We start from the raw sequence: 26,788 nt of genomic DNA, 5'->3' as shown, positions 1-26,788 counted from the left end.
CTGCCCTTGGTGTTACAGTGAGAAGCTGCTGTGCTAAGGTCTGCAAAGATCACATCACCGGGACAGGCTGCTAATAAAGGCCCTGCCCTGTGATGACGCCTCTGTTCAAATCCTGACTGGCCCTAAAGCCTCCCCGTGCCTCAGTTTCTCCCCCTGGAAAGTGGGTGTGTGATAATGTGTGCTGACCTCAGAGCTGCTTCAGGGATGGCATGGGGGAGGGGACCGGAAGAGCGCACATTTCACAGGCTGTCCTGAGAGCATTCCTCTAACGGCAGAGAGCAGGATCCCTGTGAGCAGACCCCGGAGAGACTCAGCCACACCTGGCGTGACCTCTGGCTTGGCGTCCCCCTGCCTTGCTCACCTGCTTTCCGATGGCTTAAGTGTGCTTTGGCAAGACTCTCCAGTCCTGGGCCGGGCAAGGGTGGTGAAGAGCACAGGCTGTGTCCCTTCCCCTCCCAGGTTTCAGGGCGCTCGGCTCTTTGATTGCTGCCAAGCCCAAGGTGGACACCCACCTGGGGGTCCTGGATGGCCCAGGGTAGGGGAGGCTCTGCAGCCTTCTGGGGCACCTGAGTGGAGAGGGGCTGGGCCTCCGGGGCAGGGCAGGTGCTGACTCACGGCCTTGCCTGGCATTATAAAGGAACCGGCCCAGGGGCTTCCTGCTGCCTGCTGACCGAGGATGGCCCAGGGCGCGGTGATCCACGTGGCCCCCGAGCAGCCCACCCATGCTGTGTGTGTGGTGGGCACCGCGACCCCGCTGGATGTCTGTGGGTGAGAGGGGCGGTTCCTGAGCCTGTGGGGGTGGGGTGGGGTGGGGTGGGGCGGGGCGGGGCGGGCAATGCCAGCAGGGCCTGGGTGCTGCTGGCACTGGCTCAGGCTCTGGGCAAGAGATCTGCTAGGGAGATAAGCCGGGACCCACCACAGCCAGCTCTCTGTGAGGTATAAATACCGCAGCCAGGCCCTGCTGTAGGCTGAGGGTGTGTGTGTGGGGGGGGGGGGCAATGGACGAGGGCCGCTGAGCTTTCCTGCCCAGTGAAATGACTTTGAAGATTAAGAGTGACAATTGCAAACTTGTTTGTTAAGTACTCCATGGTGCTGTTTGTTAGGTACTCTGAAGTGCTGTTTGTTAGGTACTCTGAAGTGCTGTTTGTTAAGTACTTCACAGTGCTGTTTATTAGATGCTCAGCAGTACTGTTTGTTAGGTACTTCACAGTGCTGTTTGTTAGGTACTCTGCACAGTACTGGGCAGATCCCCAACAGTTATTCATTTATCCATTCTTCCATTCCCTTGTTCATTCAACAAATAGAGACTGAGTACCTACTGAGCACCGAGACCTTTGCCAGGTCACACAGGACAGCGGAGGAAGCCTCAGGATAGAGTCTGGTGTCACCTGTCATGTGGGAATTGCTGCGGCTTCCCCCACAGAGCTGTGGCCCCAGTGATGTCCGTAAAAGTCTCTGGGACGCCCACGGCCAGAGGCTGGCTGACCCCAGCAGTAGGAAAACACTCGGGTTGGGGCAGGGTGTCCCCATGTCACCAGTGAGAGGCTGGGGACACAGGCAGACGAAAGCCTGGTGTCATCAACGGACAAGCTGCTTGAGGGTGGATGCAGAGATGACAGGGGCCAGAGCCAGCTCAGTGTCCTTACCAGGATCCCAGGCTAGCCCTCCCTAGGTCAAGGTCACGGAGCTTCTTTTGTACGAGTCTGTGGTGTGTGTACATGCTTGTAGACTCAGGTGTGTGGGGGAGTGTGTGGAGGCCAGGATAAACTCAGGAGTTATTCCTCAGGCTCTGTGTTCAGAGGTCAGAGGACAACTTGGAATCAGTTCTCTCCTATTACCACGTGAGTTCTGGGAATGCAAACCACCATCAGGCTGGGCAGCAAGCGCCTTTACCCGCTGAACCGTCTGGCTAATCCTGATTGTGGTTTTCAAATGGGGAGAATTGACATGTGATCGGACAGGGGTGTTGATGCCAATGTGGATGTTTGTCTGTCCCCTGGGAAGAACCAATATAGCCAGTGCAAAGGGCCTGAGGCAGGGGCATGCCCAGTCAGGGAAGAGGGGCAAGAAGACAAGAATGGGAGGGGTGCCCTGGGCAGGAGCAGCATTCTGTGTAGCTTGGGCGGGGCATTGGAAGGACTTCTGCTCTTCTCAAGGCTTGTCTGCTGTGGACTGCCGTGGAGGTGTGTTGAGCAATGGAATAATTCCATGTGTGGACTTGGTTAAATCCAATCACTGGTTGCTATGTGAGAACAGACTGCAGGAGGCGAGGGAGGAAAAGGATGTCAGGGTCGGGTTATGGGATGGCCATGGAGAGTGAGGTCAGGATTCTGATCATCTCAACAGGCTCTCTCACTACACTGGAGCTCACCAGATAGGCTGGCTGGCCAGTGAGGCCAAGGATCCACCTGTCTTTGCTTCCCCAGACAGGGATTGCAAGTGTTCACCGCTACGCTTAGCTCTTTGTTTGTTTTGTTTTGTTTTGAGACAAGGTTTCTCTGTGTAGCCCTGGCTGTCCTGGAACTCTCGCTGTAGACCAGGCTGGCTTCGAACTTGTGGAGATCTCTTTGCCTGCCTCTGCCTCCCAAGTGCTGGGATTAAAGGTATTCACCACCATGCCCAGCTACCATGCTTAGCTTTTATACATGGGTTCTGGGGATCAAACTCTGGTCCTTGTGCCTTTCACATGGCCATGATGAGACTCTGATGAAATAATAAATAAATAAATCATTTTAACTGCTCCAGCAGACAATGCTATCTGAGCTAACCCTTACCCCAGGGCTGCTGGCTAAAACAGACACACTGACCTGTGGCCCAGTGAGTCAGGGTACCTAGGCCTAGTGATAGCATCCTGCTCCCTGACCCCACAAGCATGGGAACCAGGTGAGGACACCCTCACTTGTGTTGAGGGGACAAACAGAGCCCCATGTGGTTTGAGATGAGTGGTATTGAATGGTGTTCCTGTTTAGGACACTAGAAGGTGTCCACAATGGGACCACAGGCCTATGCTGGGAGTGAGTGCTGTGGATTAGAGAATAATTACTCGGTGTGTGTGTGTGTGTGTGTGTGTGTGTGTGTGTGTGTGTGTGTGTGTGTGTGTATGTGTATGTGTGTTCAAATGTGTTCTCAGGGAGGGCCAGGCTTCAAACATAATGGTGTTCTGTTCTGTTGAGTGAGTAAAAGAAAGTTGAGCACAGGAAGGGGGTCTCAATGACACTCAGTCACCTGGGAATCTTTTTGCAGAAAGAGAAGGGGAAAGACAGACAGATGGACAGACAGACAGGCAGGCAGACAGAAAAGAAAGAGAGAAATGGACAGAGAGAGGGAGGGAGGAGGAAGGAAGGAAGGAAGGAAGAAAACATTACAAAAAATAAAGCCCTTGGCTGTTCATTCCCCTCTCACCAGGGCAGACCCCCGCAAGCCTTCCCAGCCTTTTCCCACAATCCTCCAGGAAAATCTCTCTCTGCCCTCTTTGCTCACACAGCTCTGACCCTGGAGTGTTATGTGGATTCAAAAGGTGGGAATGAGGAACAGAGAAAGGAGAGAGAATGTTCCAGAAGTCAGAAACTCTGCTCTGAAAGAGAAGCTTCCTCCTTCACTGACCTCACTGTGACTCTCTGTCACTCCCTTCCTCCACAGCCACACTGGCTCACATTCCCCATGTGTCCTGAGTACTGCTGACCCACGCCAGTAACTGTTGTTCCCTGCCCCCACCTCCCAGCTTTATCATCTCAGAGTCTCTGGAGAAAGAAACCTGGGCGTCGCTCTTCCCTTGTCCGGCAGGTTCTGTTGACTTTGAAACAATTGCTTCATAAAATAATAATAATAATAATAATAATAATAATAATAATAATATAGTTAAAAAAAACAGGTTTTCTCAGCCACCAGCTTCATCTGTTCCTTATCGAGCCTGGGTTCTGGGTCCCTCAGCTTCCACTCCGTTGGGTAACTCAGCAGCTGCCTATCAGTAGCTTCCTGGGTGTGGTTCTTATGCCCGAGGGTGCACAGAGTACCCTGGACACATGAGGAAGCTCAGACCACTGGGCTCCCCAGTCTGCAGCAGCAGGTCTGAGGATCGAGCCTGGGAACCTGTCTTCCTGTTTCCAGGGGAGGTTGAGGCAGCAGCTCCGGGACCTAGGATCACACCTTGGCTATGGCAGGTCTCTGAAGGATGCATACAGGAAAGATGTGTCCCTGATGTAGTTCTATGCTCACCGCTGCTCACCTGTGCCCTCAGTCCTGGACCGGTAGCCAGGAGTTCTTCAGTGACAGAGTCCCAAGGGGGAGGACAGGGGATGAGAAATGAAGAAGATAGGAAAGTTGAGACCAGATCTCGCCTAAGCTGATGGCTTGCGCCGACCAAGTTTATTAAGAAGTACAGCATCCTCTTTATAGTCAGCAGAAAGCTATCATCCCGTGGGACAAAGTCAGCAGGAAGCTGGTCAGGCAATGTTGTACGAAGGAAACACTTTGTATCTCAAGAGCACCACAGACCAAGCACACGATAGCCCTGGAATGGATAACTCCCGTCTCTTCAAAGGGCAAGAGTCAGGTGCCCACAAACTGAAAACTTAACTCCTTCAAGGCCCGGGCCCCAGAGCTTCTTGCCAAGTCCACCCCTGAGCAAGGACACAGAACTAAAGTTCCCTTTGTCCTTTCATCGGGGCCCCTGAGGAAGCCTTGGGTCAGCCTGGCTCCCATCAACTTTATAATTTTCATTTTGAGAATTTCATACGGGAGTACTCTGCTGACGTCATTCCTCCCCTCCCTCCGCCCCGGCCTCCAAGGCTACTCCTGTCCCCTCTCAAAATCATGTTGCCTTTTAAAGTGTATCTCACCCCTGATCGAGTTGTTTCGTAAGAGGATGTGTCTCAAGAATGTCTATCTGCTCTGCTTCTGGGCGGTGGTGATGCACATTTTTAATCTCAGCACTCAGGAGGCAGAGGCTAGTGGATCTCTGTGAGTTCGAGGCCAGCCTGCTCTACATATCAACTTCCATGACCGTCAGGGCTGTATAGTGAGAGGGAAAAAAAAGGGAAGGAAAAAAAAAGATGATTTGTTCTGACGCACCTCCGGAAATCTCGTTTTGGTTTTGTTTTGGTTGTTGTTGTGGGGTTTTGTTTGGGGGGTATTTTGAGCCATCTCTCCAGCCCGGTATGTGTGATTCTTTATCTGCACACAGCCCTTGGTAATGCCCACTGCTGAGGGTCCGTGTGAACACACTGCTCTGTGGGTGTATAGGAGATGCCTTTGATACACACCATCCTCTGCTGTCTCCGGTTCAGGTGTAAGGCCTCCAATCAGAGGACCCCCTTTCCGTATTTTCAGTCCCTCCTGGCTGTCATACCACATTTACTCTAGGGCCAGAGCAAGGCCAGCGTTGGCCGGGGAAAGGCCGATTGCCGGGGCCAATATGGCGGTGGGCCGGTGGTGGGCCAGGCCCTCTTACTGCTGGTGTCTCTGCTGGCCTCTGTCCCTCTACAGCTCTGCTCCCAAGGGCTGCACGTCCTTCGGCATCACAGCCCCCCCAGGAGTGGTCGTGGATGTCGCCCACAGTCCCCCAGCCAAGAAGAGCACCACCAGTGCCTCCAAGTGGCCTCTGGACCCCGAGCTGGAGGTGACCCTGCAGGTGAAAGCAGCCAGCAGCAGCACGGATGACCAAAAGGTGGATGCGATGACTGGGGTGGGACTGGGGAGCTGCTGGGTGGGGTGGGGGCTGAGGCCAGGCTGGGATGGGGGCCTGGTGGGTGGGAGATGTCAGCCCCACAGCTGCTGCACAATGTCTGTTTGCTTTCACGCACAGGGCCTACCCTGGGAGAGCCTCCTTCCCCTGGGCAAGTTCACAGTGACTCCTCCCTCCACTGTGTCCTCACTGATGGCACATCCATCCTCGTCATTCTTGTCCTCATCACTGGGATCAAATACCCAGCTTAAGGGAGGCAGGGCTGATTTTGGCTCACAGCTTAGGGGCACGGTCCATCGCGGTAGGAGGGCGCAGGGGCAGGTGCCTGAGTCAGCCGGTCACATGGCATCTGCAGTCAGAAAGCAGGGGGAGATGAGGCTGGTGGCCAGCTTTCTCCTCTCCCGTCCATTCCATCTCAGCTCTAGCCCACCACACTGTGCCACCACACCCAGAGGTGGGTCTCCCAGTTCTAAATGCAGTCAAGTTCACGGTGCAGCTTGCAGGGGCCTATGAAGGCTGGCGTCTGGATCAAGCTCATCCGCTTAGCAGCTTTTTACTAAACACCATCTCGTGCAGAAATGAGCCTGGCGCTGGGGTGGGGGGATGCAGTCCTTGCGGGCATTGGGTGACATACAGGTAGACAAACATAAGCCGTGGCCTGAAGTCTCTGAAGGTCACAGGCAGGGAGCCACCGGGCACCTTTTGCGCCCCAGTGTTAGTGTCCAGTGGCCGCGACAGTGGGTCACGACGCCTGCTTGCAGATTTAGAAGACAGGGGTGTGAGCAGGTGTGGCTCTCTGTGGCTCCCCTGGAGGGCTGCTCTTGGTCTCTCCCAGCTCCTGGCAGGTGTCAGTCAGCACTCCCTGAGATGGTCACTCGCTGTGGTCACTGACGCCCTCCCCTTCCGTGTGCTTGCAACCCCCTCCCTCCCCCCACCCACCCACAACCCACCCCCACCTCCTCTCTCCACCCCATTCCCTCTCCCCACCCATACATGACCCACCCCCTCACCTCCTCCCCCCCACCCCCATCCACCCACACTCCCAGCCTCCCTGATTGGCTGCTGCACAGAGACTTGATGCCCTCCAGCTGATGCAGAGGCCATGGAGAGGTGCTGCTTACTGGCTTGCTCAGCCTGCTTTCTTGTAGAACCCAGGACCACCAGCCCAGGGATGGCACCATCCACAATGGGCTGGGCCTTCCCCCACCAATCACTAATATAAAAAAATGCCTTACAGTCAGAATTTATGGAGACTTTTTTTTTCAAATGAGGTTCCCTCCTTTCAGGTAACTCTATATTGTGTCAAGTTGACAGCCAATAATCACCTCCTTGAGAACTCTCCCCTCACCCCTTTTCTCAGGCTGAGTGGATTCTTCCATTCTGGACTCCCTTGGGAGCCTTTCTATAGCATTGTTGTTAGTTGAGCTGAGCTGGATTAAGCCCGCACACAGCAGGGCTCAGACTGTGTTTGTTGAATGACTAAGAGAAGTTATGAATGGCCTGTTATTGTTTTACAGGTTCGAATTTCATATTATGGACCAAAGACCTCACCGATCCAAGCCCTGCTCTACCTCACTGGGGTGGGTAAGTGATGACCAGGGTCCCAAAGAGCTGCCAGTGGTGCACACCTTTAATCCCAGCACTTGGAGGCAGAGGCAGGCAGGGCTCTGTGAGTTTAAGGCCAGCCAGGACTAAATAGTAAGATCCTGTCTCAAAAAGAAAGAAAGGGAGGGAGGGAGGGAAGGAAGGAAGGAGGGGGAGGGAGGGAGAGAGGGAGGGAGGGAGGGAGAGAGGGAGGGAGGGAGGGAGGGAGGAACCATAGCGCTGCCTTCTGTCTCCACACAGCACATCCCTACCCAGCAGGGCATCTTTCCAAGACACAACATGATTAGATCTTACTTTAGAGCAAGCAAAGAAAAATGATCGTGTCTAGCTGTCCATACATCTGATGGTTCATAAATGCCCCCTTCCCCAGAGAGTGAACACAAAGAAACTCAGATGGGGGACTGGGCATGAGGGTAGAGTGTTTGCCTGGGTAGCATGAAGCCCCAGGTTTGATACCCGGTAGTGCATAAACCAGGTGTGGGTGCACATCTGTACTCAGAGCCCATGAGAGGTAGAGGTAGAAGGTCAGAGAGGCTGAAGGTCACCCTCAGCTACGTGCAGCTCTGACAATTAGTCAGTAATGTAAGTGCAGGTGAAGACAGACACCACAGTGAATAACTGACTTCTCGGGCTCGGAAGTAGGTGCCTGGAGTCTATTCTCAAGTCTCTCTAACTTTTTAATGCTTTAGATTTTTTTTATATATACATACACACACATATATATCAGATAATTCTGTGTTCTCCAAATTCCATTATTATGTTTCATTTTTATCATACTAATAACGCATTTATGCACATGTACTTATATTTCTTTAATATTCATCTTTAAATAGAACCTATTAGTGTGGCTGGAGAGATGTACTGATCCAACAGAGGACCCAATTTTGGGTCCCAGTACCCACATCAGGTGGCTCACAACCACCTGTAACTCCAGCTCCAGAGGATCCAATGCCCTCTCTGGCCTCCATGGGCAACTACACTCATATACCCCTCATCACATACATAATTCAAAATAAAAACAATAAAATATTTTTTAAAGTCCATTGTTAGAATCACAGAGTTCAAGAGCTAGAGGCTAGCCTGGACAACATAGTGAGACCTTGTATCTAAGTTTTTAGAAATTAAATAGATTTTTAAGGAGATTTCAACCTGAACAGCATACTCTTTTTGTTTAAGTGTGTATTAAATGTATTAGTAGCACATGAACTCTCCAAGTGTCATTTCATTGATGAATTTCATTCTTGAGTATACATTTGAATAAAATGGGACTTACTCTAATGCCAGGCCCTGTGCTGAGATGTTGCATTTAATTCTTACAATAAATTCTTTACAATAAAAAGTGAACTTGACCCCATGATCCCATTTCACAGATTAGGAAACTGAGGCTCAAGAGGTGAACACATTTGCTCAAAGAACTACTTACTGAGAGGTGGGGAAGCCCGGGGCCACTGTGGCTGTAATGGGATTGTCCCTGCACTCATGCATATTAGTGTATCTACTATGGCACGATAATAAAAGGTCATATTGCCCCTCTCATGTAGGCCATGGGTCCCCATGCCACACTGTGAGGCACTCGGGTCTACATTATGGAAGCTGTAGTCACACATTCTGATAAAGGGAAAGGAATTCACAGACACACCTGTCCCTTGCTTAGACATTTGTACAGGGCAGGTTGGGGACAGCTTTTTCCCTGACACAGACACACACGTGTAACAAAGAACAGGCAAAGGTAGGGGGTTGAGGCTTGGAGGTGGGGGGTGAGTTCTAGAGGACTCCGGTCATGTGGCAGGGGTGTGGAGGCTTCACTGGGGTGGCTGGGAATTGCTTTGTCGTCACGGTCATGGCTCCCGAGGAAGGCAGAGTGGTCGGAAGACCTGGCTGTGTTCTCTGAACTGTAGTCTGTTTCTTGGGGACAAAAGGGTGGAATGCCTTCCCCTCTGAATAGGAGGAATAGAGAGGCTCCCATCCTTGGGGTCGACCTGTCTGTCAGGGCCAGTCTGAGAGCCTCACGGCTCACACTTACCAACTGTCCCCTCATGCCGATTCCAGAGGTCTCCCTGAGCACAGATGTCACCCGCACTGGCAAAGCTGGCAAAGCGAAGCTGGCCAGGACTAGGAAGGATCAGGTAAGGCTCAAATGTCAGTCAATACAGGCCATGGTGCTCTCCTATCGCGCCCCCTGGCGGTGACGAGCTGAACAGCGGCAGCTCGCCAGCGTCTCATTAACTTGCAAGGGGCAATCCTCACCAGGAAATCACTGGTCACCTTTTGGCTTAGGCATATTCCATCTCTTTACAAGATTATATTTACAACCGATTTTGGGTTCAGAAATGGTGTTAGCCTACAAGCTGGAATCTCTAGTCACCCAGGGCCTCAGCTGTGGCTCAGAAATGCTCCCCAGACGTTAATGACTGATGGATGAGTTCCCCATGGAGCTGCGTACAGGGCTGAGTGGTGGAGAGTGATGGGGAAGGAAAGAGGCAAGAGTGGAGGGAGAGAGACGTGAGGTTTGGCAGGGAGTGTATGCTGCAGAGAGGTGGTTGGCCGGGGTAATGAAGGAGACTACTGCTAACCCAGGGTCTGTGGGCGAATTCCAGAGTGCCCTTGGGACTTCAGAACTGCCTGTGTGACTTTTGCTGGTGGCCAGTATACACTTTGGCAGGCTTCCAATGATGGACCATGAGGTCCATCAATAGTGGGCCAGGGGAAGAGTGTGGCTTAGAGTGCTTGCCTAGCATTGCAATTTATCCAATAGTGCATAATCTATCCTATTATATAGATCTGTCTCTACAGGCGTGGCCACCTAGAGTTAGTTCATCACTGGGCAGATGGTGCCCAGCACCGAGAGTGGCATTCACGTCGGGGAAAAGTGGTTTGTGTTGTCACGTGAGAGCAGCTGTGTGGTGGAGAATCTTGATAATCTTACTTGACAATCTTATGTATTTGACTCCATTTGTTAAGCCAACATTTTTATTTTTTTTACTCATTTATTTTTACTTTTTCAAGACACAATTTCTCTGTGTAGCTCTGGCTGTACTGGAACTCGCTCTGTAGCCCAGGCTGGCCTCAAACTCACAGAGATCTGCCTGCCTCTGCCTTCTGAGTGCTGGGATTAAAGGTGTGTGCCACCACCTTCATCACCACCACCCAGCTAAGCCAACACTTTTAAGGGGACTTTTAAAGTATATTTTACTATCAGGCTTCTTTTTAAAAATAGATAACTTGAGGCTGGAGATGTGCTTAGTTGGTAGAAGACTTGCCTCGCATGCCCAAAGTCCTGGGTTTGATGCCCAGCACCACACAGACTGTGTGTGATGGCACAGGCCAGTAATCTCAGCTCTCAGAGGTGGGCACAGGAGGATTAGAAATTGAACTTAGAGTAGATGCTGTCTTTAACAAACAAACACACAAACATCGATGAATCACATTCAGATTTGGTTATATTTGGAACCATCAAAAATTCACTCTTGGGGCTGGAGAGATGGCTCAGAGGTTAAGAGCACCGATTGCTCTTCCAGAGGTCCTGAGTTCAATTCCCAGCACCCACATTGTGGCTCACAACCATCTGTAATGAGATCTGGCACCCTCTTCTATATACATAATGAATAAATAAATCTTTAAAAAAGTCACTCTTGCAGGGTGGCATCAAAACTACACAGAGAAACCCTGTCTCAAAAAAACAAAACAAAATTAAAAACAAACAAACAAACAAACAAAAACCTCACTCTTTGGGCCCACAAATTGCTGGATGTGAGAAACAGACAGAGTAGGAGAGAGAAAAAAAAAAAAAAACAGTCACTCGCCTCCCAGGGGCTGATGGGATTTGAGAGAGTTCCTGACCATGTCTTTTGCCCTCCTGATATTCCCAGAGCACCTGGACCTGGGGCCGGCGTGGCCATGGTGCTATCCTGTTGGTAAACTGTGACAAAGAGAACCCCAGGTCCTCCAGAATGGACTTTGAGGACGACAAGGTCTTGGATAACAAAGGTAAAGAACAAAGGCTGTGGCCATCTTGGGGACAAAGGTCGTGGCAGGTCCCAGGACAAGGGCTTTACTCGTCAACAAGGCTCATTTGCCTGCGTGGTTTTGTAGCCCCTGAATGTGGGCTTAGTGAAAGCATGCTTGTGGCATCGTGTCCACATTACAGAGGAAGGAATGGAAAAGTGTCCCAAGAGAGTAAGGGAGCCGCTAAAGTCGCACAGCAGTCAGAAAAGACCAGCGTGGACTCCTGAGGCCCCAAGAGGCTCCGCTTTCCATGCTTGGCTCCTGTCCAGCCCACACATCTGGGCTTGGCTCAGACATGAGGCTTAAATTAAATTAAAAAAAGGAATGCTAGTCCCCAGATATTGCACAAGACCCCGGTGCAACCGGGGAAACTGAGGCATAGAGAACTTCAGCACACAGCTTGTCTAAGTCACACAGCTACTCAGTGGCAGGCAGTATTTGAGGCCCAGGCAACCTGACTCCTTGGTGGGTTTAAGAGGTTCAAGGATGGTGGTAGGCACAGTAGGGTCTCAATGGGTGCTCATCCATGACACCGGGGAAGGCCAGGGATGGAGGGGGAGACAAGTCACCCGCCTTCCCTGAGGGGGTGGGTGCTAAAGAGCTACAGCTGATGGACCAGGGCTACGGCTTGCCTGGAGGTCATGGGAACAGCTGTGTGTCTAAAGTGTGCAGCTGGCCAGGGCTGACACCAGGGACATCCTTGAAGGCGATGCTCATTAACCATGACCTTGTGGGCACTCCCAGGGCTCCAGACAACAAAAGCTCTCGATGTATCGCCTCATATTTACACTCCCCACCCTTCGGTATTCTCTCTGTCCCTGTTTACTGATAGAGAAACTGAGGCACTAAGAGTGAAGGATTTCCCCAAGCTGACCCAAATCCAGGTGGAGCCCACATCCTGGCCTCCTTCACTGTGGCCCGGCCATCAGCAGGGACCACTTGGCATTTCCCCATCACCCCAATACACAAATCTGTGCTGCCCACCACCATGTACCACCCCTCGAATTGGAGTGCTGGGGTCACGGCAAGAAACGAAACGGACATAGGCTGTGAGTTTCTATCCTTAGCTCCCTTTTTGGAGACACCCACAGATAAGCATCATATATATGCTGAGGAGAACGGAGCCAGAGGCTGGCAAGATGGCCCTGTGGGTAGAGGCGCTTGCTACCAAGTCTAATGACCTGAGTTCAATACCTGGGTCCAGCGTGGTCGAAGAAAAGCACTGACAGCTACAAGTTGTCCTCTGTCCTCCACACACGTACCCCAGCTTGTTCAACCTCTCCCTCCCACGCCCACACATAATGAATAAGTAAATGTGGGCTGGGACTGCGGGGGCAGAGTTCTCGCCTTGCATACATAAGACTCCAAGTTCAGTCCACAGTGCTGTGAAACAAAAACAAACATTAAGTAAATGTAATAAAAATGAGCAAAAAGAACACTGTTTTTGAAAAAAGAAAAGAAAACCAGGTTCCTTTGCGGCAGGGTGTGGGGGAGTGTGGCCTCACAGGAGGCGTTGGAGGGAGACATGGGTCCTGGGGACATAGCAGTCTTGGACCACATGCTTCTTGTTTCAGACCTGCAAGACATGTCCCCAATGACCCTAAGCACGAAGACTCCCAAAGACTTCTTTACCAGCTATCGGCTGGTGCTGCACGTGGCCAAGGCCCAGATGAACAAAGTGAGGGTGTTCCGGGCCACACGTGAGTGAGTCAGCCAGGCCCTTCCCTGGCCATCCCTGACGCTGCGTCCCCATGTTCCGTTCCTGCCCCCACCGGATGGGGCACTGCCCGCTCCCACTCCCCTTTGGCAAATAGCTCCCATGCAGCTATGGTGTGCTTGGTTCTGAGCGCCAGGCACGGGCCTCTGTCCTCTGCCTCCAGATGAGGTGACTTGAGGGAAGGTCAATAGATGGATGCCGTGTCCCAGCTGGGAACAAGGACTTCCTCCAGTGAGCATCCACCTCTCTCCTCTCTTTCCCTCTCTTCTCTTCCTTTTTTCTTCCCCCTTTCCCACTCTCTTATTTCTTCTTCTCTTTCCTAGCTCCTTTCTCTCCTCCCCTCCCCCTTTCTCCCCCCTACCCCCCGCCCGCCCCCCGACTTGCGCTCAGACATCAGTAGCTTTGCGGTCTCTCATGCCTGCTAACCAGGCAGCGGCAGCCTCAGTTCTGAGCGCTGGGCTCACAACCATGAACATGACCGAGTCTTTGCCCCATGTCACTTTCATCCTAGTGGGTGACAGGTCAGATATTTAGGAACAGCAGTGTGGAGAGTGGAGCTGGGGGCAGAGAGAGAGAGAGGACAGTCAGAGGAGAGACTTCAGGTGCTCTCCGGAAGGGCGTCCCAGACAGAAGGACAGCAGGCCCCGAGGTGGGCTGCTCCTGTGCATTTGAGAAATGCAGGGGAGCCAGAGCGGCCATTGTGGGTGCGCAGGGTTTAAAATGGTGAGTGGAGGCCCAAGGGGAGGGGCATGCACTGATGTCTCTGCTCTTCCAGGGAGAGTGAACAGTAGAGGGCTTTCCAAGGCTCGACATTCTCCCACTCCCTTCCATCCCAGGCGAACTAACTAATCAAGCTGATGGACTGATGGCTAACTTTGTGCCTCCATCTAGGCATCGTCACCCACAGGAAGCCCCCCCCCCACTTTCCTCTACCATTGGGGTCTGTGATATGTCGCCCAGGAGACGGTGCAGTGTGCTTGGGGATAAAAGAATGTATGAGTAAATGATTGAGTGAATGAATGGTGAGAGTTAGGATGGCGTTGGTGCCTGTCGTGCCCATCCTGGACCCCCTCTAGTCAGGGAAACAAATTCCCAACTGGAGCTTTGATATTTTCCCCCTAAACACCTCCAGGAGCCCTTGGGTAGTGACACACAGGGACCCTGGGCATCAGCACTGAGGAGAGGAAATCAGAGGCGCAGAGGCATGCTAGGGCTAAGCGTCCTTTGCCTCTGTCTAGGAGGCAAACTGCCGTCCAGGTACAAGATGGTCCTGGGACCAACGCAGTTCTCGCACCGCCTGGAGCTGCCAGGCGGCCAGCACAGCACGGACTTCTACGTGGAGGGTCTTGCTTTCCCTGACGCCGACTTCCAGGGGCTCGTTCCCCTCACTGTCTCCCTGCTGGACAAATCTAACCCAGTAGGCCTCAGCCTAAGGGCGGGTGGGGGAGGGGGAGCATGTGGACCCTGCTTGACATGACGTCCTTCTCATCTCTCCTCTGCAGGATCTCCCAGAGACCCTGGTGTTCCAAGACAGTGTGACGTTTCGCGTGGCCCCCTGGATCATGACCCCCAACACTCAGCCCCCCCAGGAGGTATACGTGTGCAGGTGAAGCTCTAGGGCGGGTGGGGTCTGGGTGCTATGTTTGCTGGGAATGGAAAATCAAGCTCCCTGCCCTCAGACGTTGGAAGACACAATTTGCTCAGGACCCTGGAGAGAGGGACATACTGTTATTACAGTCACTCCTCTGTGGTCATGAGGGCTGATGTTCGTAGATTTTCTGAAAACGAAGACTTCCTAAAGTCATTGACTGCTCTGACCAAGAAAGCCAAGTGCAAACTGACCGTGTGCCCCCAGGAGGAGAATTTGGATGACCAGTGGATGCAGGTACGTGCCCCTGTCCACCTGAGGCCAAGGGACAGCCTAGAGCTTGGGGGCCATCCTTCCTGGGATGGACTGGGAGGAAGGAGCCTCAGAAGGTCCTCACAGCAGGGGACCCAAGCTGAGAGTTCATCCGACATAGACTGTGAGCCACTGTGCCCCCCCATCTCCATGCCCATCCCCTGACTCTCACCTGGTGCCTTTTGCCCACCTCCCCTCAGACGTTTCCCTTCTCACCCATATCCCAGTCATGCTCATCAAAGGCCAGCAGGAAGGCTGTCCCTCCATGTATGCGGTCCCTCCAGTGGGACTGCGTCCCTCTTCCTGTCTGATAAGTCCCGCCCTTGTCATCCCACCTCTGTGACGTAGGCTGATCCCTCCAGAAGCTGCAGACAGGTCCCCATCTTTCACCAGAAGGAAAGGGAATAGCCAAGGTTTCCATCCTGGAACTTGTCGTAGTGACTGGCCTCCGCACCTTGCCCAGCTGCCTGCTGGAGGGGCAAGGTCCTCACCAGACTCATCTCTGAGAACTTGGACACCCACCCACAGTGCCGGGTGCGCCTCCTGCCTGCCCCTGTGAGGTCCAGAAGGCTGCTCTCACCTGGGCTCAGTCAACGGCCTTCCCACTGAAGCCTCTACCTAGCCCAGCCATACTGGGAGCCCTCTGGGTCCCCCAGCATTCCTTCAGCACCCCTAGTCATCCCAACACTGGATGTTCACTGTCCTCAAGGACAAGGCTTAATCACCCATTCCAGCCATAGCCCAGGGTCCCCCACAGAGTCAGGGCCTCTGTCCTATTCATTTTCCCAGCAGGCTGTACAGGACACAGGTCTGCATCCTCAGAGACATGCTTGGGGCTCAAGTATCCCACAGAGTTTGTTCTTGATGATAATGGTTAGCAGGTGGGGTGAGTCCACACCACATCAGGCACATACAGCGGCCTCTCTGCACCCCTCCAGGATGAGATGGAGATTGGCTACATCCAGGCTCCCCACAAGACGCTGCCTGTGGTCTTTGACTCCCCGAGGGACAGAGGCCTGAAGGATTTCCCCATCAAAAGAGTCATGGTAGGAACCCTGTAGGCCTGGCCAAGACCTGGCCACCCAGTGCCCCTGGCCTTGAGGCCCCTCCCTCCTCAACCAGGCCACCCCTTGCCCCTGAGCAGCCTGGTCCCCAAAGCCGAATTCCTGCTCCAGCAAGAATCAGTGGGTGGTGCTGGCTCTTTCAGCTATTACCCTGATAAGATCTGGTTTCTCAGAGCCTCACCATGCATGAGCTCAGCTGATCCTTGGAATAACCTTGTGAGGGGCATCCTGGGCTACCTAAGAGTGCTCTTGCCACAAGGCGGGAGTTCCATCTCCTGGGTGTGGTTTGTCCTTAGGGGGCTCAACTGGGGCTGTGTTGGGACTTCAGGATCAGCCAGGCTTTATCAGCCACACGAAACACATTTTGGGAGAGGGAAGTGACATGTTGGTGAGTCACACTGGCCTGGCCTGGCAGATGCAGGCCAGCTCAGCACAGGTCATCACTATCATAAATAAAAATAATAGTGTGTTTCCTGAGCCCACGTGCTTCCGGCCACGGTGCTGAGCTCTCCACCGGCTGACTCATTTCATGTGACAACCAACGATAGAGATGCTGTCAATGGGCCCATTCCACAAAGGTAGAAAGGCTCTGTGTGAAGACATCAGGCCTCCCATGCTGCCTCTCTGCTCTCCCAGAAGACCCCAGCCTTCACTTGGCCTAGAACCCCCAGACAAAGGAGAGACAAGGTTTGCAGCCAGGAGTCATTTTGCACTCCAGGGAGAGGGGCAGTAGCCCGCCCATGCCAGAGGCATGGAAGGAAGGAAATGTCCATCTCATCAACGGTTTCTTTTGCTCCTTCCTGGCACACCCTAGGCCTGAGACCGAGCTGTAGCTGGGCTCTCTGTGTGGGCTGATGATGGAGGCAAGTTCAGCCCCTTTGGAGGTGGGAACACCAGCCTACTGTAGCCAGGACTTTGTCCCCCTCAATTCTACCCCACACACACATACACACACATACACACACACAGAGAGACACATACACACACATACACACACAGAGACACACATACACACACATACACACACACACACAGAGACACACACACAGAGAGACAGACAGACAGACACACACACACACACACACACACACACACACACACACACACACACACACACACACACACACTCTGGTTCCCATCCGGCCTGCAGTGGCTATATCCTACCACTTTGATAACCCAAAGACCAGCCTCTCTGTTACAAGCTAGACCTCCAGCATCTGGCGACACAGACAGACCCTGAGCATGGGAGTGTCCCCTCCGCCTCATCGAGCCTTGGGCGAAAGGAAGCTGCAGCAGACCCTTGGCTGGGTACAGCACAACACCCTCACCTGACTCTTCCGTGTGAAAAGAACCAGAGTAACGGAAACTGTCGCCAGGTTCCCCGCGAGTGTCATCGTGGACCAGTCTCCCTGTCCCTTCCCTGCCTCCAGCCTGCCAGGTTCATCTAGGACCTTGGCTCATGCCACACGCCATTCCCTTTGCCACGAATGCACCTCCCTATTCTGCCGCTAGGTGACCCTCAGCCTTCAGGTCTCAGCGTCAGTGTCCTACCCAGGAGGGCCTCTCCTGACGCTGTCAAGGCCACCCCATTGTCACAGATTGCTTCTGCTGCTGTGATAAAACTTTCTGACCAAAAGCAACTTGGGGAGGAAAGGGCTTACTTGGCTTACACTGATACAGAGGTCATGGAGAGGTGCTGCTCATGGCTTGCTCAGGCTGCCTTCTAATAGCACCCAGGACCACCAGCCCAGGGGTGGTATTGCCTACAGTGGGCTGGGCCCTTCCACATCAATCATTAATCAAGAAAATGCCCCACAGACATGCCCACAGGCCAATCTGATGGAGACATCTCAATTGAGGTTCCTACTCTCCAGACGATCTTGCGTCAAGTTGGAAAAAAAACCTAACCAGCTCTTTGTGCCAGACACCCCCTCTCCCCCAGCCCATTCCTCCTGCCCCACGGTGTTTTGCTGCATTATCTCCACCACGGTCGTTTAGTTCTCATGCGCCTGGCCAGGGTGTGGGGCCGCTCTGCTACTGCTGTGCGTGGACAGTGGCGTGTGCCCTGCTGCTACTGCAGGTGGGCAGCTGGCGTGCAACCTGCATGGTGCTGGTCTTTCTCTAAGATGTTGGGAAATTTCACATCGCCAGGCATGGTTCGTCCACACACTCAGTACTAGGGAGGCAGAATCTGAGGTTATTCTGGGCTATACAGAAAGACCTTGTCTTTAATATATATACATATATATATATGAGTAAAAAAATTAATTTAATATATATATGAGTAAAAAAGGAAAGAGAGCACTGGGAAAGCAGCTCTCCCTACGGCTGCTCTTCTTGGTTGTTTTTTTGTTTTGTTTTGCTTTTAGATGGTATCTTGTTATGTAGCCCTGCCTGGCCTGAAACTGGCTTATGTAGTCCAGGCTGGCCTGGAACTCATAGAGAACCACCTGCCTCTGCCTCCCAAGTGCTGGGATAAAAGGCGTGCACCACCACATTGGGGCTCTTTCCATCTTAAGAGAGCATTTGCTGCTCTTGTGGAGGACCCAGGTTCGGTTCTCAGCACCCACATAATGACTCATAACCCCCTGTAAATCCAGTTCTAGGAGATCTGACGCCCTTTGCTTTCCCCTGTGGGCTCTAGCACACACGTGGCGCATATAAACTCATGCACACACATATACACACATAAAAATAATGGATACACAAATAAGTAAATTTTAAAAAAGAAATGAAATGTAAACAAAACACCGCTGTTAAAGCTAGGTCAATGCTGTGGACAGCAAAGTCACCGAGCTGCTTGCCTCTGTGGCGCCGTCAGTTTAGAACCTGAGAAATGGGGGACCTGTGTACATTTAAGTCAGGGAGGGTGTGTTGTGCTTTATGTTATAAAGAGATTAGACTCAGGGGCAGGGCAGAGTGGGAAGGACCAGGATTGATGAGGGGCAGTGACTGCCCTGTGGGAAGTGGTCACACTCGGAGTAGCTCTACAAGACCAGGCCAGCAGGATTTTCTGGCCGTCGGCAGAGAGACAGGACAAAGGTGGCCTCCAGGCTGTCCCCTGGGAAGAGAGGCCTGTGGGAAGGTGACAGGTTGCTGAGATGAGGACTCCCGGCTCTCCTGGTGGGACAAGTGGGAAGCCAGGCAGGTGCCGACACCTATCTGACCTGTGGTGTCCCCTGTCCGGGGGAGCAGAGGTGACTGGAGGTGTGATGTGGGTGGTGGGCTCAGCTCACAGATGGGATTCCATTGGACGGCAAAGCCACCTGGCCAGCCGCTGGCACCAGGAAATGAAGAAGGCACAGCTGGGCACAGCTGCCCTCCCCCCATAGGAAGGCAGAGAAGGGCCACAATGGAGAGGACAGGACCAGGCCTCTACAGGCAGTGGCATCCAACACAAGACGTTTTCTCTTTCGGCTCTTCCCTTGGGCCTCTGTGACAGATGTGAGGCCGCACTTTGACTCCATCCTGTGACAAGTGACTTGGGGCCTTTAGAACTGTGGGAGGATAAACCAGAGTTACATTAAGCCACTTCCTGGTGGTGATTTGCCACAGCACCCACAGAGCTCACACATGGGGGTAACAGATGTGACCTCTGGTGAAGACTCACCTGGGGATGTCACAGACGCTTTGTAAAGCCCATTCCAGGCCAGGGTCAGGATGGGGACAGACTGTGGACCGAGTGCTGGCTACAGGGGTGGCTTGGATTCCTGGCCCTCCTCAAACTGGCTGAAGGAGTCCCTGTCACCACTCATTTCCCTGTTCGCAGCCCGTGAAGAGAGAGCAGAAAGAACATGTTGAGATTCTGTTGTGCGCACGCGCTGCAGACCCAACAAGCTCTGTCTCTTTCCAGGGTCACTGACTCGATCCAGCATCCCTTCCACACGGCACAGTCATGAGCTTTCTCTCTGGCAGCCACAGAATTCCTTCCTGGGACCAAATCAGCCTTAAACCCGCAGCCACCATTTCCATCCAGGGACAATTGCCTCTGATTTCTCATTGTATCCTTCCATCTCAGGGTCCAAATTTTGGCTATGTGACCCGAGGGCCCTATGCAGCAGAGGTCACAGGGCTGGATGCCTTTGGGAACCTGGAGGTGAGTCCCCCAGTCACCGTCAGGGGGAAGGAATACCCACTGGGCAGGATTCTCATCGGGAACAGTGGTTACTCCAGGTAAGGAGTGGGAGAGGGGTGGCCAGGTCCCGGGTGCTGGGGCAGGGGACAGTGACAAAAGCCGCAGTGGAGCCTCCCTCACTTCTCCAGGCCTAGGAGGTCAGCAGACATTGAGAGGAATTCACATGTAGGGCGAGGAACCTCCAGAGCCTGCCTCTGCCCACTTAGATGCAGTGACTGTTTCCTGAGCATCTACTATGTGCCAGGAGCTGGGGGTAGGACAGTAAGTGTGACAGACAAGTGCCAAGAGGAGAGGATCAGGTAAGGCGGAGCACAGAAGAGGTGTCCTGGCATAGGAAGGAGCATGTGCAAAGGTCCTGAGGCAGCAATGAAGGCCAGGGCGGGGGGGGGGGGGGGGGGGGCGCTAGAACAAATTGAAAAAGGAAAAAGAAAAAGAAAAGGCTGACTGATGTAAGAAAGCCTCACAGAGAAGGTTGGTCTCGGGGAAGGGATGTTCCTGAGTCCACACAACAGACAAGGAATTGGCCACATGATCTGACCTGCTCCAAAGCCCATGCTTCTCCATCACAAGGACACTAGACTGAGTCAGCGGGCAATGTTTTCTGTGGTTTGACACTGATCCTATGTACCTCAGTGACTGTGCCTCAGTTTCCCCCCAAGGAAGCTGCAGTAGCAAAGCCTAAATTGTTCAGATGTCAGCACCACAATAGCAGCAGCCCAGGCTCTGTGGTCCCTTCCGTAGGTGGGAGGAGCCTTGAGTCCTCTGCCAGTCCACCGACTCTGGACATCTCCCATGGCCACGCCCATTGCGTGAATTTTTCCAGGCAGGGTCCCAACAACTGACCAAAGTAATGGCTTTTCTAAGACCCGATTTGGGGATGGACTGGGCTTACACTAAGCATGCGAAGGGTTACTCACAGGTGGGTGGGTGACCATGAAGCTTCAGTGGAGTCTCGCCCCAGCATGCATGACTCCCCCATTATAGTCAACCTTCCTAATGCCGTGCCCCTTGAATACAGTTCCTCGTGTTGTGCTGACCCCCCAACTATAAAAATCACGTCTATTGCAACTTGATAACTGTAATTTTGCTGTTGTGATGAATCGTAAACATCTGTGTTTTCTGATGGTCTTAGGCGACCCCTGTGAGGGGGTCGAGGCCCACATGTTGAGAACTACTGCTCTAGTACCTCTTGAGAGCACATGACACTATATTGTTAGGGCAGAATCACATACAGCTGGAAGGGGTGTAGGCAGGCACTGGAGTCTCACAGGAGGGTCCAATGGCCGTCCCCACTCCCTCCTTCTCTGAGGGAAGGTCAGCAGACCGGATCTCAGGGCCACTTGTGAGTAGTCACTGTGTCTTTTGATGATGTTGGTGGCCGTCCTAACTTCTCATCCCTGTGAGGACAGCAGCGAGAGCCGGGACATGCACCAGGCCCTGCAGGACTTCCTGTGCGCCCAGCAGGTACAGGCCCCTGTGAGACTCTTCTCTGACTGGCTCTTCGTGGGTCACATCGATGAGTTCTTGAGTTTCGTCCCAGCACCCGACAGGCAGGTGCGTAGCCCTTCTGCATGTAGCCAGCCCTCCCTCTCTGGGACAGAAAGGTGACCGAGGATGCCACACCCCCTCCTGGGAACCCCAGGTCGGGGGCAAAGCCGCCCTCTGACCCCAGTGTTTTCCAGCAGGGTTTTCGGCTGCTGATATCCAGCCCTAGAGCCTGCTACCAGCTGTTTCAGGAGCAGCAGAGTCAGGGCCATGGTGAGGCACCGCTGTTTGAAGGGATCAAGAGTAAGTTGACCATGGTTGTCTATAGTCTTCACTGCTCCACGAGATCCTAAGGGTTAACAGAGATTTGTGTACCTACTTGGGGGGGGGGGGGCGCACTATGCTCAGCGCTGCCCCCAAGTTCCCAGTGAGCTACTAAGACGGCACAAGGTATTTGGGGGATGCCTGAGTCTGTCCGGCTCAGGGAAGGCTTCCTGGAGGTGGCAGGGCATGAGCAGGGGTTAGTGCATGGATGGAAGGGGCCGTGAAGTGACCAGAAGGAAAATTTGCAGACAGGGAACTGAGAAGGCTCAGGGGTGGCAGAGAGAGAGAGCGAGCTGAGTGATGTCTGTGGGATGGAATGTTTTCAGTAAATTCAACAGGCGGGGGTCAGAGGCTAAGGATCCTCGGGGGCTCGAGAGTTTTCTCTAAGTACGTCTGAGTGTGTTAGACAGAGCCGAGCAAAGCAGCCCCACCCCCTTGTCTTGCTTGGTTGCCTTGCCTTGCCTCTCTGTGTGGCTGGGAATGAAGTTCAGGGTCTCACGCATGCCAGGGAAGTGCTCAGTCACTGAGCCGGCCCACCCCAGTCTCCTCCCTTCCCAACAGCCTCTGGATCTGGGGTTGGGGATGTAGCTTGGAGGATAAAACACTTGCCAAGCATCAGCCCCATTCTGTCCTCGGCACCCATAAACCAGATATGGGGGTGGATACCTATAATCCCAGCACTTGGGAAGCTGAGGACCAGGGTCATCCTTGGCTACACAGCAAATTTGAGGCTAGCCTGGGCTATATGAGAGGCTGTCTCAAAAGTAAATATAAGGACTGCAGAGAAAGCTCTGCAGTTAAGAGCACTTGTTATTCTTGCAGAGGACCTGAGTTTGATTCCCAGTTCTCACATGATGGCTTCCAATTACCTGTAACTCCAATTCCAAGGGATCTGTCACCCTCTTCTGGCCTGGGCATCAAACACTTGTGGTGCACAAATATATATATATATTTTTTAATACATTACAAATTATAAAAAATAATAAATATCGATAGGCTCTGAGACCAAGGGTTAAAGCTTTGGAATTGGAAAAGCGCAGACCACCAGGACCCCGCTCATTTCTCCAATTCTGACCCAGCCCTGAGTCAGGGGTCCAATCACACTGTGTCGCTCCCAAGTGGACCTGCGGCCCCCCAAACAGCCTTCCTCAAGCAGCTCCCCTTTCCAGGTGGCCAGTGCCACCTCCCGGGGACACTGACACGGCAGCCTCATTTACTGGTGCCGGGGCCACCGCAGCTGGCGCTGCTGGATCGGAGGCTGGGGCTGGAGCGCAGTTCGTTGGCTCGATTGGTTGACTCTGCCAGGGTGGCTCCTGTCTCTCAAGCAGCAGCTTGTCTTCTGGGCCACTTTGGGCTTTGCCCTGTCTGAGGCTGCGGGTTCTTCTGCTCGATGGCCGCCTTCCTCTTCTGTGTCATACGAGGTGCCGTGGGGTCACCCGGCCGTCCTTGCTCCTTTGGCTCTGTGCCAATCCTGGTGCCTGAGTGTCCTAAGTTTTACCATTAAAGACATTTCTGGAACCCATCCTCCAAAACAAACAGGATCCCCTTGGAGATGGGTGTGCTGTGGGGAGCAAGTGCATCTTGAATCAGAACATCCCCACTAAAAAGATGGGGGCACTGGGTGTAGCTCTGCCCCTCACTGGAGGGTAGCCTGCCTCTTAAGTTGGGTCCATCTTTTCTCTCTCTTCCTCCTTGACAGGAAAAAAACAGACGATCAATGACATTTTGTCCAGCAAGAAACTTAGAGACCAGAATGCCTATGTGGAGGTATTTAGCCGAGCTGTCCTGGAGACGCTGCATGGGGTGGGGTAGGGTGGGGTGAGGTGGGGTGAGGTGGGGTGAGGTGGAGTGGAGGCCTCCCAGGGCTGCTCACTATGCATTGGCTTGGCTACTGGCCCAGGGTCTGAAGCCCAGGAACAGGCAGAGAGTGGGAGGGAGAGCGTGTGAGGTTCCTGGGAGCCCGCACCCTGGATCTTACCCATTCCTGCCCTTGTTCCACACTTCCTCCTCCCCAATGCACCCCCTTGGTCTCCCCACCAGAGCTGTATTGACTGGAACCGGGTGGTACTGAAGCGGGAGCTAGGCCTCGTGGAGGGCGACATCATTGATATCCCGCAGCTCTTCAGGCTCGTGGGGAACTCCGGAGGGAACCCAAAGGCCGAGGCCTTCTTCCCAAACATGGTAAGGAGGTGACAGCCACCACCCAACTTCACCTCACTTAAATGGCTTAAACCTCAATGTGCAACCAGGAGAGGCCTAAAGTGGGCCGAAGGCGGGAGCAGACGGTTCTTTCTTCACCCTTTGAGGCTCCCACGGCCCTTACGGCCCCCAGAGCCTCTTCTGAGCCTTGCAGCAAGTCAGGGGTGGGTTCTCTCATTGCTTTGCTCTCCAGAGGCAGTTCAGAGAGGTTAGGTCTCTAGCGCAAAAACACACAGCGGGTAAGAGATGGCAGAGCCCGCCCGGGTCTGGCTTCAAACCTGGCTCTACCCTGCTGCCTCCAGGCTTCCATACAGGGGCCAGGGACTGGCAGACATGGGCCATAGACAAAGTGTTCAGGGGTGGCATTCATTGCCAGGAAGGAAGCACATGGGGAACAGGGCACCGGAGGAAGTGGTGCCAGCCCCTCCCTTAGGGCGGGGCCAGATTTGACATTTCAGAGCATGGACACATTTGTCACTTAACTGTGACCCCAAGTGCATCTTCCCACCTTCCACGGACTTTTTACCAGCCTTCTCCAAAGAAAGCCCACAGGCCGGGTGGAGACTTACCTAGCTGTAGGGCTGGGGCCTACAGTTCAGGAAGGAGCCAGTGCTGTTTATCAGCGCAGTCATTTTCTAATAGGGCTCCCCAGGGATCTGGGGTTCCAAGGCAGTGGCTCAAATCTGACCATTGAGGTGTCTCCTCCACATGTTGAGCGACTGCAGAAGACTCTGTTTAGTGGGTGAATCTGTTCTCTCTCCCTGAGGCCCATGCATCATAGTTCACTGTGGTCCAGCTTCTCAGTGAACTTAAACAGCATGAGACATTTTTACCAATAGAAGGCTTGTTCCAAGAAAGTGGGGGTGGGGCACGTGCTGGAGAGCAAGCTCAGAGCCGGCTGCTCTTCCAGAGGTCCTGAGTTCAAGTCCCAGCATGGCGCCCTCTTCTGGTATGCAGGAATACATACACAGAACACTATATACACAATAAATAAATAAATAAATCTAAAAAAAAAAAATCAAGAAGAAAACACAGTGTTAAAGTGTGCCCAGCACATGAGAGGTGGAGGGAGGCAGGAGAGTCAGAAGTTCAGAGTCAGCCTCAGCAACATAGTATACATGGGCTACATGAGACCCTGTCTCCAAGAAGAGATGTGTGGGCTGGGAGTCAGGAGCAGTTGCTACTCTTCTAGAGGACTCAGGTTCGATTCCTAGCACTCATGTGGGGTGGCCCTCCAACTGCCCATAACTCCAGCTCTAGAGGATCTGATGCTGTCTTCTGGATTCCTTTGGGCACCTGGACACACTTGGCAGACACAGACAACATGAGAAAACATAAACTTAAAGGGACAGGGGATGGACAGATGGCTTGGTGGCCAAGGACACTTGCTGTGCAATCATGAGAACCAAAACTCAGACCCCAGGTGACAAGCTGGCTGTCACCCACACGCCTGTAATTCTCGCTCTGAGGGAGGTAGAGACAGAAAAGTATCTGGGGCTCGTTGGCTTCCAGCCTAGCTGGGAAAACAGGATCTCCAGGTTCAGGGAGAGACCTTGCCTCAAAGGAACACAGGGGAGAGTTGATAGAGGAGAACACAAGAAGCCCTCCTTGGCCTTCTGTGTGCACTGCCACACCCAAACACACACACACACACACACACACACACACACACACACACACACACAGATATACACAAGTAAATGAAAGGGGTATAAGAAGCACAGGCCTGGGGCTGGAAAGATGACTCAGTGGTTAAGAGCATTGGCTGCTCTTCCAGAGGACCTGGGTTCGATTCCAAGCACCCATGTGGCAGCTCACAACTGCCTATAACTCCAGTTTCAATGGATCCAACACCCTCACACAGATCCATGTAGGCAAAACATTAATGCTTGTAAAAAATAAATTTTAAAAAACTTCTTAAAGCCGGGCGTGGTGGCACACGTCTTTAATCCCAGCACTCGGGAGGCAGAGGCAGGCGGATCTCTGTGAGTTCGAGGCCAGCCTGGGCTACCAAGTGAGTTCCTGGAAAGGCGCAAAGCTACACAGAGAAACCCTGTCTCGAAAAAATAAAAAAAAAATAAAAAAAAATAAAAACTTTTTAAAAAGCACAGGCCTAGTTCACTAGACCTGTGGGTCCCACACGAGCTGCTGTCTCCTCTGATCTGGGCCCCCACTTTCTCAGGTGAACATGCTGGTGCTGGGCAAGCACCTGGGCATCCCCAAGCCCTTCGGGCCCCTCATCAATGGCCGCTGCTGCCTGGAGGAGAAGGTCCGCTCCCTGCTGGAGCCGCTGGGTCTGCACTGCACCTTCATCGATGACTTCTATGCCTACCACATGTACCATGGAGAGGTTCACTGCGGCACCAACGTCCGCAGGAAGCCCTTCACCTTCAAGTGGTGGCACATGGTGCCCTGAGCCTCTGCCTCTGGCAGCCTCCTTCGAAGACTACCCTGGCCGGAGGTTGCTGGCCCCCCTGCAGTGAAGTGCAGCAGGAGATCTGGGACGTTCGGGATCCCCCAGGGGTGGGTGGCCACCCCTCCTGCCATGGCTTGCTTCACCCATGTCTGGCTCTTCTTCCATCTCTGCATGTCCTAAAATGGTCCTTGCATAGCAAACTCAGTTCTTCGCAGAGATGCTGCAATAAAGATGTGGTCTTGTGTCTTAGTCTTA

General features: G+C 53.1%; 1 protein-coding gene across 2 annotated transcripts; it reads left to right on the top strand.

Moving 5' to 3' along the window:
* Positions 1-617: 617 nt before the first annotated feature.
* On the top strand, positions 618-26,788 carry Padi4 (peptidyl arginine deiminase 4). Of its 2 annotated transcripts, none has more exons than XM_076565564.1 (16): positions 618-768; positions 5,485-5,665; positions 7,201-7,267; positions 9,338-9,414; positions 11,158-11,275; positions 12,868-12,993; positions 14,249-14,427; positions 14,513-14,616; positions 14,784-14,895; positions 15,849-15,956; positions 19,993-20,147; positions 21,519-21,663; positions 21,795-21,897; positions 23,618-23,685; positions 23,959-24,099; positions 26,300-26,788. In XM_076565564.1, the coding sequence occupies exons 1-16, from the start codon at positions 677-679 to the stop codon at positions 26,531-26,533; spliced, it is 2,010 nt and encodes a 669-aa protein (XP_076421679.1). In that variant the 5' UTR covers positions 618-676; the 3' UTR covers positions 26,534-26,788. The 2 variants fall into 2 exon arrangements, with proteins under 2 accessions (XP_076421679.1, XP_076421678.1); XM_076565563.1 differs by having other exon boundaries at positions 21,792-21,897.

Source organism: Peromyscus maniculatus, chromosome 2, assembly GCF_049852395.1.
Source record: "Peromyscus maniculatus bairdii isolate BWxNUB_F1_BW_parent chromosome 2, HU_Pman_BW_mat_3.1, whole genome shotgun sequence".
Taxonomy (NCBI): Eukaryota; Metazoa; Chordata; class Mammalia; order Rodentia; family Cricetidae; genus Peromyscus; species Peromyscus maniculatus.
Note: the sequence above shows the minus strand (reverse complement) of the source record. Positions and strands in the feature narration are given on the sequence as shown.

What these genes read in the sequence shown, in the direction of transcription:
- Padi4 (XM_076565563.1), top strand. Translation starts at nt 677, where the DNA reads ATGGCCCAGGGCGCGGTGATCCACGTGGCCCCCGAGCAGCCCACCCAT. An exon ending in GCTCTACCTCACTGGGGTGG is followed by an intron (nt 7,268 to 9,337) that starts GTAAGTGATGAC and finishes TGCCGATTCCAG; the next exon opens with AGGTCTCCCTGAGCACAGAT. An exon ending in CCAGGACTAGGAAGGATCAG is followed by an intron (nt 9,415 to 11,157) that starts GTAAGGCTCAAA and finishes TGATATTCCCAG; the next exon opens with AGCACCTGGACCTGGGGCCG.